Source organism: Macadamia integrifolia, chromosome 2 (genome assembly GCF_013358625.1).
Source record: "Macadamia integrifolia cultivar HAES 741 chromosome 2, SCU_Mint_v3, whole genome shotgun sequence".
NCBI classification, from domain to species: domain Eukaryota; kingdom Viridiplantae; phylum Streptophyta; class Magnoliopsida; order Proteales; family Proteaceae; genus Macadamia; species Macadamia integrifolia.
This window is the reverse complement of record NC_056558.1, coordinates 40,895,818-40,911,635: the sequence shown is the minus strand read 5'-3', so window position 1 is coordinate 40,911,635 and position 15,818 is coordinate 40,895,818. Positions and strand designations below refer to the sequence as shown.

General features: G+C 37.3%; 2 protein-coding genes across 2 annotated transcripts; both read right to left on the bottom strand.

Moving 5' to 3' along the window:
* Nucleotides 1-3,830: 3,830 nt before the first annotated feature.
* On the bottom strand, nucleotides 3,831-6,076 carry LOC122072230 (ectonucleotide pyrophosphatase/phosphodiesterase family member 3-like). The gene has a single exon (XM_042636804.1). It carries the CDS (start codon nucleotides 5,718-5,720, stop codon nucleotides 4,203-4,205), a length of 1,518 nt encoding a protein of 505 aa, XP_042492738.1. The 5' UTR covers nucleotides 5,721-6,076; the 3' UTR covers nucleotides 3,831-4,202.
* A 4,859-nt stretch (nucleotides 6,077-10,935) lies between these two features.
* LOC122072143 (60S ribosomal protein L22-2-like) lies at nucleotides 10,936-13,252 on the bottom strand. The gene is made up of 2 exons (XM_042636705.1): nucleotides 12,940-13,252; nucleotides 10,936-11,237 (listed from the first exon to the last, which is right to left on the bottom strand). The coding sequence occupies exons 1-2, from the start codon at nucleotides 13,167-13,169 to the stop codon at nucleotides 11,093-11,095; spliced, it is 375 nt and encodes a 124-aa protein (XP_042492639.1). The 5' UTR covers nucleotides 13,170-13,252; the 3' UTR covers nucleotides 10,936-11,092.
* Nucleotides 13,253-15,818: the final 2,566 nt, after the last annotated feature.

The following is a 15,818-nucleotide window of genomic DNA, read 5'->3' as shown; positions in this document are numbered from 1 at the left end:
TCTTTCTAATATTAACCTCTGTTTTTAATTTTTATTTATTCATTTATTTATTTATTTATTTTGGGTGAATTTGATGACGTGATTACATCAACAATAGAGGGTTGGAGCTAAGATCATCTGTTTTATCTTGAGCTATCTCCAACATTTCTCATTGTTTATATATTTCTCCACAATAGCTATGTGGTTTTCCTTGTGACAACTCAACACCCACTGAAATGTATTTTCTCACTTCCCTCATTGCCTTGGTGTAATATACTCTTTATTAGGAGGTTGTCTAACTTTCCTCATATTGCTATATTTTCAGAAGGCTGGTTGTCTGACTTCTTCATTTTCATATTGTTGTTGTTAATAGCTGAGTGCTTTGAAATCTGTGGCACATAACACTTCTAATCCATATGCAAGTTCTATAGATAGCCTCAAAACTTTGATAAAAAGAAATGAGAAGAGCATATTTGATGGCTTTCGTTGACCAGGGTTGTCTCTTAGTATGAGGATAAGAGCTCAGGCTGCAAGAATGAAGATGCAGGTTCAATTCTGAGAGTGCCCACTTTCTACAAAAGATGCTATAAAGGTTAAAAGATCCATGACTCTCTTCAGTTGCAATTAAATGGTCCAAGATCTATTAGACTTAACCATAAAATTTTCTCATAACTAACAAATAATCACTTGGCAGATGTGTATATGTGCTCAAAATCTCACCAAGAACATTGATAATAAAAAATTTCCCTGCATCTCCCTTTTATTTATAACAATTCGCCAATGTTAACAACGGGTTAGCTATGCTGTGCTGAGCTGAGAAGTTGCACCTCTAGCCTCATCAGATCCAAAAGTACTGCTAAATGTTATAATAAATCAAAGAGACATGCTTCAAAAGATGCACATAATTACAGGAAGAGAGTGACGACCTATGATGCAAGTAGCCAATTCTCCCATCCCTCAATTCATTTCTATCCCAACCATTGACTTCTTCTAAGAGACTTCTCTCCAATTATATTAGTTCTCAGAGAATGATAAGTGACAACCATTCTTTGCACTTCTAAGAAATTCAGAGTTCTTTTTCCTTAAAAATTAAAGAGTGGAAATATAAAATTACTATGACAATAGATCGGAGTACCTGAGGAGTTCACTGGATTAACTTAAAAGAGTCTTGTTAAGATAGTTTAAGCTTCTAAAATGACAGTACACAAAAGAAGATTGCCTATCAACATCACTATTGGTGTCACATAAGGCATGTCTGTTGGATAGAATTAAGAGGTATGGAATATGTGCTTGACTGAGTTAAAAATTGGCAAATTAACCAAAGAAAGAGATACAACTTATCAAGAAAAAAGGAGGGAGGGGGGGGGATTCACAATCTTCCAACCACCAAAAAGAATATGGCCAGCTTCAATACTGGGTGTGAGAAACAAAACTCTAAGAGCCTTGTCCATCAATGAGAAGAACAGAATCATCATAATGGATACCATATTGGCCTACTTCAAAGGAACAAAAGAAATAATAGAAAATCCATTTGAGAGAATTTTCCCAAATCCTGTCCAGGTTCTTAGTTCCATCAACAAGTGTTAGATCTGAATTTGCTGAATTATTTATCCAACAATTCACCAAACTAATCCTCTTAACTCAAACAATGTCCTACAGTCCCAGGCCAAACTATTACTTTACCTAAACCCTCCACAGGAGAACTGGAACATAATTATATGTGACGGAAGTTTTGATTACACATCCAAGATTAATGCAGGTTGAGCTTTGTCATCCTAGATTGTCATTAATTGTGCAGCAAGGCATGAATACAGGATGAGCAGGAGGCAGATGCAAGAGCTGTTTGGGGAGGACTATGTGAGTCAACACAAGTGTGCCACTGGCTAATTGCTGATTCAGGCTGCAGTCATTGATAGATTGGATCAATTCTGGAAATTTAGAATATTGGCCTTGGACCCCTTTCCTACTCCTTCATGACACTAATAATATTGCTCTGAATCTTAATCAGGTTGTTCTTTGACATGTGAGCTGATCTAAAGTTAGTTATGCTGATATGATGGCAAGATATGCTGAAGTAAACAATACAACTTTGTAATTGAACAGTCATACTGTTGCACCTTTCTATATTAATCTAAGCATGAAATTTTCAGCCATAATGAAAAAGAAGGAAAAGAAAGCAAAATGACACTACAAGTGACCGTAGTCATTCTACCATGAACAAAAAGGAATAGTCATTCTACCATGAACAAAAAGGAACATCTCATCGGCTTACAAGAACATCAATGATTCCGGTACAAAGGATTTCAGAAACCATTCAAGTTAATCCAGGACAGTGCCAAATAAAAAGGGACGAGATTAATTTAAACTTTGGTCCAACAATTGTTTCTGAAATCACTGCTGTAACGAAAACATATCTCCAGAACCAAACAAAAGAAATGTGAGGATATCAAGCCTCATCAAGATGCTATGAAAGTAACCCATTCCTCTAACCTCTTTGACTGCACAAAGTGCTCATATAATGACTCAATTACAAAACCATGATAATACTCCCCTCCTCCCTAAGCCCTTTTTCCCCCTTTTTTTCGCATAACAACCTTTAGTATGATCTCATATAATTCGTCTACATGACCCAAGTAACTGGAAAAACCAAGTCAAATTAATTACTTAATAATTTGTTGTTACATTTCCATTGACGTGTCTTTTATAGTTGAACACAACATACATCAAACTCACAGTTTTAACAGCATAAATTCAGCCTATAGAATCAATGGCAGGTTAAGAAAATAGGGAAAAGAAGAAAAACTAGAATAATAACTTAAGTACTAAAGTAAATACAAAATAATTTAACAAAGGTTGTTTCTAAGAGGCACCAAAATATATTTATCAAGATAATGCAGGTTACCGCTATTTATCAACCTCATAAAGTTAAAAATGCAGCCTTTAACACTGCAAACAACTTATTGTGTTGCTCAAAATTTAAGATGAAAAATCTATGAAGACCAAAATTTGAAAAAAAAAAAAAAAAATATATATATATATTTATGAGAAGATTACATGCATTGGCGTACCTATTAGAAACTTAATAAAGATAATCACAATTTTGTTACGCAAAATGTGCTTGTCTTCATAAATATTTCATATGTTTTTATATGGCAATAATGACAAATTATGAGAAAAATAAAGAGGAACCCCTAACCTTATTAATTCTATTCTTGGCAATCAGTAGATTCTGATGTATAAGAATCAGATTTTTATGAGTCAAACATCCATAAGTAGTGATCTTTATGTACTATTACGCGATACAACTTAAATCATCATCACCTGAGCTTTATACCAGACAAACTACGTATACGCCAATTCTTGCATATATTAGTATCTAACATCTAGAAAACCAAACCCTGTACATATTGTTGTACTAGAGTGTATCAAATATTTAGCTTGCACAAAATTATTATTGGAGAAAGTAAACAAACCAAAAATTCGGTGATTCAGGAAATTATACAATCACCATTCACATTATAATGGTCACGAAGGGGCAAATAGATGACGTCTAGGCATGAAATTGTTCAGTTTTTTTGCAGAATTTTTTTTCCAACGTAATGAAAAAAGATCACAATCAGAATACCAGACTTCAACTTGTTCCAACCTGGTAGTTATAAACGTCAATAAAGCCCAATCGTACAAGAAAACTTGGAAATGGATCATTGTCGAACCGAATGCGATGTTTAGCTCTGGACTTAACAATGTATTCTAAAATTGACGTCATACTTGCAGAAAGAATTGAACGATACTGTATTTTTTTTTTTTTTTTTTTCATGGCAAAAGAATACTGCAATATTATGGGAAAAAACTGAAAAGATAAACTCCATAAAGATCCAAGAGGACCTTTTATCTCTATTCTTTAAGCAAATTAATAAACCAGTTTACAAAATTACAACTTTACAACTATAGTGCTAGTCTTCAATTGCTAAATACTCCAGCAAGAACCAAGATAGCCAGAAAAGAGTTGTAGGGATGTCGGCATTAACAGATACTTCAGATGATTAATAAGATTAAGAGGGATTCCATGACCACTTACATTGTTCCACTGCTGCAAAACCAGGTGTAAGTTAATTTTAAGAACTCGGAACACCCATTCCGGAGGACGACAGATTCATCTTGCTCAGTTTTGATCCGTCCTGTTGTGGTAGACATCCCTCAAAAGCATGCGAGCTAACTGGGCATCAGGAACTGGGCAACAGAATAGTTTCTGGAAACGACGCTGACCCATTATTAGGGGCTCCCTGTACCTTAAGGATAGAAGTGATTAGATTGTATATCTGGATATTCTCAAAGGATGGGACCTTGCGACCTCTAGCGAACTGAGGTCCATGGCCGATGAAAATGGTTCTCATGGAGAAGAATGCATTGTCGTATCCATGCGCTCCTCCACATTCTTTACTCTTCGATCTAGCCTGCTCCACCTTAAACCCTTCTGCAACTAGTCCTATTATGGGTGAAATTCTATCGCTCCCTACATAATGAAGTCGATCGGGAAGATCCTCCTTAAGAAAAACCTTGAGATTCTTACCATTCTCAATCTTCCCAGAGCTCAAGCCGTCCATCATCTTGGTTACGACATCTGAAGGGGAGACACCTGCTGGAGGCCGAATCGAAAGCAATGGACTGTACGACTGGACCCAATCCTTCGGGATATCAATCCAGGGTCCGAGATCATGAAGATAGATGAGTTTTTTATCACAGGTACCGACCATTCCATGATCACCCACCATAATTATGGTGACATCCTCAAAAACCCCTCTTTTCTCCAGCCCGTCAATCAGCCTTCCGATCATCCTATCTATCCCGGCAACTGCTTCAGTGATCTCCGGATCGTCAGCTCCAACCTTGTGACCCTGATGATCTGGGTCTTCAAAATACAGAGTCATGAACGCAGGGATCTCACTACTAGGAAGATCAAAGTACTGTAGGACGGTATCAACACGTTCTCCGAAAGGCACAGAACCATTGTAATATTGGCAGAGCTTCCAAGGGCAGTCCCAAGAACCTTTATGTACCTCAGAGCCTGGCCAGAAATAGGTAGCAGCCTTCAATCCATGATTGACCACGGTTTCCCACAAGGGTTCGCCCAGCCACCATTTGGGTTCGTGGCTGCCCATGTTGAATGAGTCCCCAGAGATGGGATCGACAAAATAATTATTGATGATGCCATGGTAGGCAGGGTAGAGTCCAGTGACGATCGAGTAATGGTTGGGAAACGTCAGGGTAGGGAAAACAGAGATGAGACCAGTTTCGGCTTCAGTGCCGTTGGCGATAAGACGACCTATGTTGGGGGTAGGGGTTTTGAATTGATACCCAAATCGGAACCCATCGGAAGAGATGAGGAGAACGACGGGATGATCGAGCTTGGTGAGAGGGCGAGCGGTGGTTTCTGTTTCTGCTGGAGTTGAAGATTGGGAAGCAAGAGAAGTGGAAGGTTGCTGGGAGCGAGAAGTGGAGGAGAAGAAGAGGAAGGCAAAGGCGCCAGAGGCAGCAAGGGAGATGCAGGTGATGATGAGAAGGGTAATAAAGAGGATGGTGGTGGTGGTGGGGGTGGTGGTGGATTTCTGAGAAGGGTCTGAAGGGGAGGAGTCAGTATCGAAGGCAAGAAGGGCAGTGGAAGGGTTAGGTGAGTCTTCCTCCTGGGCGGGTGAAGAATTGGGCTTGGATGGAGTTAAGACGGGAAAAGAATCAGAACCCATTAAAAAGATCTTGCTTATCCTCCTCTCTCTCTCTCTCTCCCTCTCGATCTCCACCTCTGGAGCTTCAGATAAGGAAGGAACAGCAAATCGCAGAGGAATAAACAAGGTTTGGAGAAGAGAGAGACTGGGGAGGTCGGGAATAGAGTAAAATCTAAGATTTTAAAGATTTTAATGGGAAACGATGACGTTATCGTTTGGTGCGAAAACGATTGAAGAGAAAGACTTGTCAGCAGTTGGAGTGGAACCAAAGACTAGTCCTAACTCCTAATTGATTTTTAGCCTTTATAGTTCTACAACTGTGGTGGAGACTAGAGAGAGAAAGTAGAAAGAGAAGCCTTTTGGTCTATGGACTTTTTAGAGTGAAATGCAAGCAGGTGCTTCTAGGAAAGCATAGGATTGGTATTTTGCTAAATTTTAAGAACCATTTCATGTTTATTAATGGCGTCTGCGGGATATTCCTCCAGATCCCTTTTAAATTCAAAGCCAGTTTCCATTTACCAATCCTATAATTTTTTTACTTCCTCAACTGCCTTTGATCGACGGTTTACAGTTTAGTCCAGCGATTAGTTCACCGTATAAGTAACGGTATCGGTAGTGTTGACTCTGTATTTTAGTATTTTGTAGAATCTTTGGTTGCGAGCCCATAGAACATGAATATCGCCTACAATCACTACACTAGTGCTAAGAGCATCGGGCAATTTAACACAGGAGTACTGGTGCAGGCCCTCGACAGGTATAACGGCAGTCCCTTAGGGTTTTTCGCTATATATTTGTAGCGATTGTTACTTTCTCTATACACAATTTTGAGAGGTGTGAGGACGAGCATTGTAAAAGCCTATTCTTCATTGATAATGAAGCAGAATCTCATCTCATTGAGGACGTAGGCAATCTTGTCAACTTCGTAAATCTGTGTGTATTGTTTATTCTTGTTTTTACATTACTTACTACGTTTCTTTTATGGTTGTGTTTCTACATGGAGCCCCTTGAGTCGTGTGCCTAGATGTTCTCGGCCACTGAATGTTCACTGCATCTCACGCTCACTACAGACAAGTTGAACCCGGTAATAGGAATGAGCAACAAAATTTCATCCCAACACCACCAAAGGATCAGAAGATACTAAAAGGCTAATAAGAACAAGACATTAATAAGGTTCTTAAGACCAAAGCAAATAATAATATGACAATGATATCTAGTTTGATTTGATTGATGCTATATCAATTCTTAAAAGAGAGCGAATCAAGTCTTCTTACGAGAACCATTCTTGTATATGACTGATTTGAACAAAAGAAATCTACCCAACAACCAATTCTATGATGAATTCTATCCGTGTGGATCAACCGGTACGAATAAAATAACCAAACTGGGGAGTCGACTCTCCAACTCGAAAGGTTGGAGTGGAGTTGATGTGAATCACGGGATTACTCCTGATGCATAAGAAGTGGCGGAGTTGGCATTTTGCATGCCCACCATTAACCATTTGGTTGTGGATGGAAAATACACTTCCTTTACAGCGTCAGACCCACTAGCCGCCCACTCGTGACCCAACTCGATTGAGACCATCGGCCGTGATGAATGATGATAGCCGAGAAGCCCCTGGTAAGCGACTAGTTCTAGATCAAAAGTTGTTTTCTTCGTTTGAAAAAACCCTCAGCTAAGGATTCCACCAATTTCAATTCCAATATCAAAATATAAATCTTTAAAACCCTAATTTTCTAAATCGGATGAAACCCTAACCTTTTCAATGGAAAAAAAAAAAGATTTCTAATTTTAGGAATTTTTTATTCTATAAACTTGGGATTTTGCTTCTAAAAATAACTTCCATTGATTTTTTTATTTTATTTTTATTTTTTTACAATTAAAAAAAGCTTAAAATAAAATTCAAACGTGAAAGAAATTCAAAAGAGGATTACAAAAATCAAATAGACATTCCGCATCACAATTAATTTCCCACATATGATCATGTTGAACCATGCTATTGCTTTAAGGTTCAAAACACTATGTTGTGTAGAGGAATCACATTGATGATGATGAATCTTTTAGGCTGTGTTTGGTAGCCAAGAGAATAAAAGAAAAGAAAAGAAAAAATTTGTATTTTTTTCCTGGGGTTAAGAATTTTTCTTTACATTTGGTATGTCTTCATCCAAGAGAAGATTCTCCTTTTAAAATTTAAAATTCCCCTTGGGAATTGTAAAATTTTCTTTTGCTTCCTCAAAAATTTTCTTGTAAAAAACACAAGAAAACATTAGAAAATAAAAAAACATAATAAGACAAAAAATGAATGATTACACAATGATTTCCTATGTGTATATCTCTCTCTTACAATTCAAAATTTTTTGAACTTTTTTCTTTTCTTTTCTTTTCTTTTCTTCTCTTGGTAACCTAACATACATACTCTTTTTATTTTCTCACCATTTCTTTTCTTTTCTCTTCTTTTCTAGATTCATTTTTCTTCTCTTTTCTTCTCTTGGCTACCAAACATAGCCTTAGGCTGCATTTGGTAAAAAATTTACTCCTAGGTATTTGGTTTTGTACTGTTATCAATTACATTGCTAACAAAACTGCCACTGAGTAGTAAATTTATCCACGGATGCCCTTGAAGAGGTTTTTCTTCCCTTTTCTCCCCTTCATGTGAAGCTACCGCGGATTTTCCACATCGCTTATTTAAAATTTTGAGAATAAAAGAGGACTACAATAACTTCCAAACATGAGCAAAGAAATACAGATCTGACTCATCTACAACATAGCACAATATGCAGCATATATTCAACAGCTAGGAGCATAGGGAACACACCCAAGGGTGAACAGATCAGGTTCACGTACGAGAATGTTCTCGTACGTCCCTATTCCGTGGATTTAGAATCTATTAAATGAAGAGAGAGAAAATTGATTCTAAATCCACGGATCAGGATCGTTCTCGTACATGAACCTAATCTGCTCTCCACTCAAGGGGCGCCCAGCTGTCCGATGGAGCCCTACTCAAGAAAATCTCATCATTTAATTGGCCTGAATATTCTCTGAATCTGTCCCTAAGAGCTTCCTCTTTGGAGTCTGCCAAATGGAGTCTGCAGTATCTCTCTACCTACAAAAGATTGATAAGTGGCAACACTTAGGTGGACAGTCTAGGTCTGAAAAGAGAAGATGTTACCACCAAAACCGGGGAGCTCTTAAACCGGATGGAACCGATCCTTCACCCATCCTAATACAAGAGAGATTTGAAATCTGATTTTAAACTCAGAAAGTGGGACTCGGGAATAAATTAAGAACAAAAAAGCCTCTCATCCTAAACTCGAAGGGGGCATTGATGTTGTGAAATTAACTTCTGTGGACTCATTTGAAAAGTCCTTCAAGAAGAAATGGATTCAGCAAATTGAGTGAATATAAGGCACCATTTGACAATGTTTCGTTTCTACGTTTTCTTGTTCCTATAAACTGAGAAACATCCTAAAAAACATTTGATAAAGTTGTTCTGTTTCACCCATTTCTAGAAACATAAATCAAAATTTATGTCTATTTACAATTCTAGAAACAACTTTGACGAAACAAGTTCGTTGTTTCTAGAAATGAATTTGAAAGAAAAAAAAAAAGTTGTTGTGCTAGATAAATCTCTCAACTATTTAAACCTAAAAAGATGCAATCGAACCCTCTCTCCCTTTTGGGCATCCGATGATACTATTAGGTTTTTTAGTGACATTATGTCTGCAAAAAACGTTTCGAAAAACAGGTTTATCAAACACCAAAAAATCCGTTTTTATTTTCAAAAACGTGAAAAGTCGTTTATACTATTTCTAGATACAAAAACAGCAGAAACGTTATCAAACGGTACCTAAGTTTCTGTAAACCCTTTTTTTTTTTTTTTCTCTCTCCTTTTTCTATTTGGTTCTGTAGTAGTTGATGAAGGGTGAGCCTACTTACCTCCGTAGAATGTAGTGGAGATGGCAAAGAGGTTCGCCTAGTCGTCCCAAGATTGAATCGGAGGGAAGAGTAGTGGAATTACAAGCTTTATATCGCAGGAGATGTAAGTTAAGGGATTTCCAGACAACGAAGAGTGAAAGGGGAAGAAAAGAAAAGGGATTAGAGGAAGAGAGTTATCTGGGAGCGAGAATCTCTCTAATATTGGGATGGGTGAATGGTCGGATCGATCTGGTTTACGAGCTATTTAAACCGATTTTGGTGGAGGCATCTTCTCGTCAACCTCAACATTGCCATATGAAGAATAAGAGAGGATTTAAATACTCCTTGCTTCTATAGAACAAACTGTAAATCGCACCTTGGCAGAAGTAGGGCCTGAAATCTTTTGGGTCTTCCTTTGCCAGATCTTGGTAACCACTCGACACCTCATCAATCCTCTGAAAAAACTGAATCTGAGTGATAATTAACCTCATCAATCTTCCTATCCCAGGCAACCCAACGAATCTCCCCAATGTCAAGGCTGCGACTATAGTAGTCAACATAACAGGGGCATTCTTGATCCTTTAGATTAGAGTTTACTTCAGAGAGGGTTGACGCTCAATGGAATCATCATTATAAAACCTTAACCCTAAGTCCCTTACCCTAGCATGAGGAGCTGGTTTTAAGAAAATGAAGCAAAGATTGGAAGGGGCCATTGTTGGGAGGTTAGAAGTGAATTGAATGGAAGAGGATTAAATTTTCCACCATGGACATGAGAAGCTCTGGTTAGAGAGATGTCCATGGCCAAGATTTTGGGAAATCTGAGAAAAGTAATGACACTTCCAGTTTTAGATTAAGACAGGGACATGTATGCAAAGGAAGTGTTCTAAAATTGAAGAACGAATCATGCCAAATGTTATTCTGCTCACAATCTGCTCAGTGAGCAAGAAATCAATGAAATCACTTCCAGAGAGTATTACCACACCCAGACCCTGGTGAATTACATTAGTCCTTCAGAGTTCCGGCCTTTGGCCACCATAAGTATATTTGTGTCGCAAAGCATTGCGTAGAAATCAAACCATCCAAAAACTCCCAGATACAGAATCTATAAAAGGGAAAATTTTCCAAAATCCCAAACAAGTGCTTACTCTCATATTAAATTTTTTTATAATCAGTTGTATTGATAAGCTTTTTGGCAACATTGGATGATCATCCTAACCACAACCATTCCTCCCACCAAAATACATGGGAGCAAAAGGGCATACCACACAACAGAGAGGCTATGGAACAGAAAAAATGCACAACAAAGCACTGATACTCCAAAAAATACCAAAAATATAACACACAGAGCAATAAAAAGGGAATAATTGGGCTAATTCGGAAACATTGATAAGTTCCATAAACAAAACTGGTACCATCGTATGATGTCCCAAAAAAAAAACCTGGTCTGCCGAAAGGAAAACACACTGAAACCTAATTACCAATCAATCCTCTTCCTCACCCTCATTCTCGGCAATGTTGAAGTATCGCAGCTCATAGACATTGCGATCTTTGTTCGATGCAATGACACGCAACCAATCCCTTACATTGTGCTTCTTCAAGTACTTTTTAGTTAGATATTTCAAGTACCTGGACAATAACAGCCAGAAAAAACCTTGTGGGTTTAATTAAATGAAATAGTTAGAATGAATATAATTTTATATTGAATTGGGAGGAAGGCAAGGAACACCTACAACCAATACTGTCCAGAGTGAATCTTTATTCCTTCTTTTTCTCCCCCACCCCCAAAAAAAATCAGCAGAAGAAAAAAGCGATAGCATGCATTTAGTAATATAAATAGTAAGAGCAATAAATAACAAGAGAAGGCTCTCTAAGCAAGCAGCATAGGGGAGCACACCAGTGAGGTGTTTACATATGAGGACATCGAGGTCATTCCATGTGAAGAGGAAAGAGAGAGACACAAAGGTGCTAGCGTACCTTGCCCCAGTAGCTCAGAAAATCTTTTCCCATAATTGGTGAACACCCATATTATAATGTGTGAGTCATCTACCAATAAGTGAATTGGAAGAAAATTACCTCTAATATTAGTGAACTATAACAAAATAGAATCAGCAGTATAGTTGCGTGTGAGTGAGTGAGTGATGAGTGTGTGTGCATGTGTGTTAGAGAGAGAGAGAGAGAGAGAGATCTGTTGCTACACAATTAGCAATCCAATCCCCAAGGATTTACTATCCCACCTTTAACGATCCCTTTTCCCAACTAAACATCATCCATATAGCAAAAAAGATCAGCTTCTCTAGGTATCCCTTGCAGAATTAGTCAGAGATCATCGAATGATTCAAGTAAACTGATACTTCAGCAAAAATAATTCTTATTTTTGAAGCCCAAAAACAAGAATTGATGAACAAATCAAACAAATCACCTAAAAGAAAGCCCCTGAACCGTGAAAGAAACCAAATTGCATTCAAGAAATATTCACATTTCACATCTGACTTTGGTGGCTGAACAGAAATATATTTATGCTACTGTTTGAATCTCCCTTCTAAACCCCTTGGTAAGCAAAGGTGTCCAATGTAGGCATGGTGGAATATTATAACATGGTAATCCTGAATTACATGCTCTAGAAGGTTATCATGACCATTTCCCACGTGACAATGCCAAACCATCCAATGAATGATATACTCTCACTCATGGTAGATCCAGCAAGTTTTCTAGAAGTATCTCAATCAAAAAAGTTGTTAAACCTCGAACCCAGCTACTACAGCAAAGACATGGTTCCAGTACACATGTTTCAGGAGCAATTAGAATAGAATTTTGCAGTATCTCCATACTTTACCACCTCAAATCACTAGCGCACCTATGTAGGCAGACCGGACCTGAACTATAGCTTGAAAGGCTACAGTGACATGTAAATTACCAAAATTCCGTAATATAAACACTATAAACCATCTCCCGTTCACCACTTTTCAAACGAAAAATTTTGAAAACAAAACGTTACTATCATTCGACTAGTCATAAATTGATTCTTTAAATCCAAACTAGTCATTTCTCGTTTCTACAATCAGTATACATGATTCCTGCAGCATGAAGCAAATCAGAAGAAGATTCCCATTTCCGATCCGCACAAGAGCATTAATAAGATTTTGAATCAAGATATTTTCTTACAGTCAATCCACGTCAAAAATCAACTTAGGCAAAGATCGATACTTGAACTATACTCCGTAGAAAATACATGCAACAAAGCAGATAAAACAGAACATAGATAAAGAACTCTGTAAAAGGAATAAATGGAAAATTAAAAGCCCAGTTACCGGAGAGTGCTGTACTGTACCTCTTGGATAAGGGATTGTCGGAGGTAACGGTGATCTTGGTCTTATCCCGAGTGATGGTAATAGAATCACCGAGGGCACCAGCCTTGCCTCCTACCTTGATTCTCTCCTGCAAAAACTTCTCCAAGGACGCTATCTCCATGATCTTGTCTTCCACGGGCTTCGCGCAGTCGATAACGAAGCTTGCTCCCTTCTTCTTGCCCTTGGGGGCAACTTTCGCCGGCTTACTCATCTTCTCTCCCTTCTCTCTTCCTTTCCTCTCTCCACTACTGGAAAACCCTAACGCAGTCGCCACCGCGAGTTTTGGGAAAAAGGATTCTATTTATACGACATTTCTACCGGATCCCTAGGGCCTAAGCTTCTGGGTCATTGTGGGCTCGGTGGTAAGCCTTCAAGGGCCCAAGCCCATATGGTCGTGTGAGAAAACCTGGTGATGTTTTTGGAACGTGATAATGTTATATTGGACTTGAGGAATCCAAGAGTAAGGGTCACACGATTAGAACTAGGGATGTAAATGGATAGTGAAAAATTCGTATTTGATTTGGGCTCGTATTTGTTTAAGGGTATCTATATTTGAAAAGTGTTTATCCAAAAATTATTCGAATCGATCCGAGAACTAAGCGGATAAGAATATAATAATCCTAGTTTCCAACCTATTATTACTCGATTCGTTTAGCTATCCGATAGTAAAGAATATTCGTATCTATTTTTTTGAATCCGTTTCTTTCATTATAATATTAAGTAAATATATCAATTTTTATTACATAAGAATAGTGTAGAAATATCATATGTGATGTTCGTCATGATGGATTTGTGTAGTTATTGGAGTACCAAATGTTTTTTTTTAGATAGATCTACTCTTTATGTCTCATATCTTCTCAACATTTGAACTAAAAACATTTTTGGATTAGGCCCTTAAAGTTGATTTTTGCTGTGATTAGAAGCTATGTGATTCAAAACTAAATTGCTTGAATTGATTTATGTATTTGTTGTGAGTGAGTGAGCATGTGTGATTGATTTCATTTAAAATTACACACTAGCAAGCAAAGAAGACTAAGTTATAATCGGATTCTCAGGTATTTAGTATCCTTTTGTTAAACAAATCGGATCGAATAATATATGATTACTATTAAGATAAGCGAATTCGAATTTAATAGCGTTTTAGATATCCGATTGGATAAATGGATCGAATTCATATACGCTCCTATTAAACGGATTCGAATTTGGATAGGCTCCTATTCGAGCCGAATTCAATTCGTTTACATCCCTAATTATAACGGGTCTATATCGGTACCAAAGGTGGCAATTCTATAACCATCCCGTTCAGTTAGCAAGACCAAATCTAGGTCCTCATCATTATTATGGGTGTCAATTGGTTGGGTTGAGCTAGTTCCAGTCAGGTCTGATTGGGATTTCTTACTTTGAAGACTTCACACGATGATCAGTCCATTTAAGTAATCGATCTTTATAGGCTAGGTATGTTCCCATTTATAAACGGTTGATTATGTATCGAAGTTTAATCGAGCTACCAATGTTTGGGTTAAATAGGCTTTTAAAAGGGCTAATGACACACTTTATCTCTATATGAAATTTAAATGTGTCATATGAGTAAGCAGGTTGTAAAAGGACTTTAAATATGTTGGTGAATTGTAATATTAATCGATCGATCCTGATCCCGATCGGGCCCATCTGATAGCATCCTTGTATTGGGAATGACCAAATGTTAGTCGGCTTGGGCTTGAGCCCTAAACGTTTAATAAACGATTGGGGACGTATTTGATTCTCCCGATTGGGCTCAGTCAAGGCCTGCCGGGTGAGGCCTCGGAAATGACACCATTAATTATTATTAACAATATACACACTGGGAGGTAGCTTTATTTTTTCCAATTTTTATTTACATTTTATATCAAAGGGTTTTGGATGCAAAGTAAAGTCAAATTTAATAACCAAATATGAAATAATTTGGAGTTAGTGATATAATCACACGTGATGAATGATTTAAGAACTTCCTTTTTTAAGTTATTTTTATGTCTATTTACTTTAATTCCCTTTGCAATCGAGGTTTTATTTTTTAAGCATTGTTGGGAGAAGTTTTACTTTACACATGTTGAAGGATTGTTTGGGAAATTCTACTATTTATTATTATTTTTTTTTATGAGAAATAAAAATGGGATTCTAACTAACAAACTTAATACATCAATGTCCGGGTAGGAGATGTTAATGTTCATGAAAATTTTCATGGCCTATGGGCTAGATAAATCATAAGAAACACCACATCGTTGGTAGGTTTGAACCAAAATGGGGTTAGAGATAATATGTTAAAAAACAAAGAAGGCATACTCGAAAGTCACAATGTGGTACTACTTATAGAAATGAGCTTTACTATTTTATTAGCATTACTACAAATCTCACCAATGCTCAATCCCTCCAGTATTGCCTGCATTAGTTCATTATATAATCCTCTTGCACTTGCCTCAAAAGTTTTCTCTTATCAATGTATATATATTTTTGGGTAGAATTCTCCTATCAATATATAACCAATGGACAATGAGATACATTTCTCAAGGACGATCATATAATAAGCCCAACCTGATTTATTATTTAAAGTGTTTTGGAGGTCTGACATACCCTTCATTAAGGGTGTCAATATATAACAAAAACCGTTTATCGGAATCAAAACCGATCGGTTATAATCAAACCGAACCGAATCAAACCACACCATAATAAATTGATCCGATTTTGGTTTTATAGGCTATAATTCTGGTTTGGAACCGAACCGAACCAAAAAACCAATGGTTAACCGGCACCTAGTATTAAAGACTTAAAAGTGTTTTGAATTTCGATGGGTCTCTACGAAAAAATGAGAGAGAGAGAGGAAAAA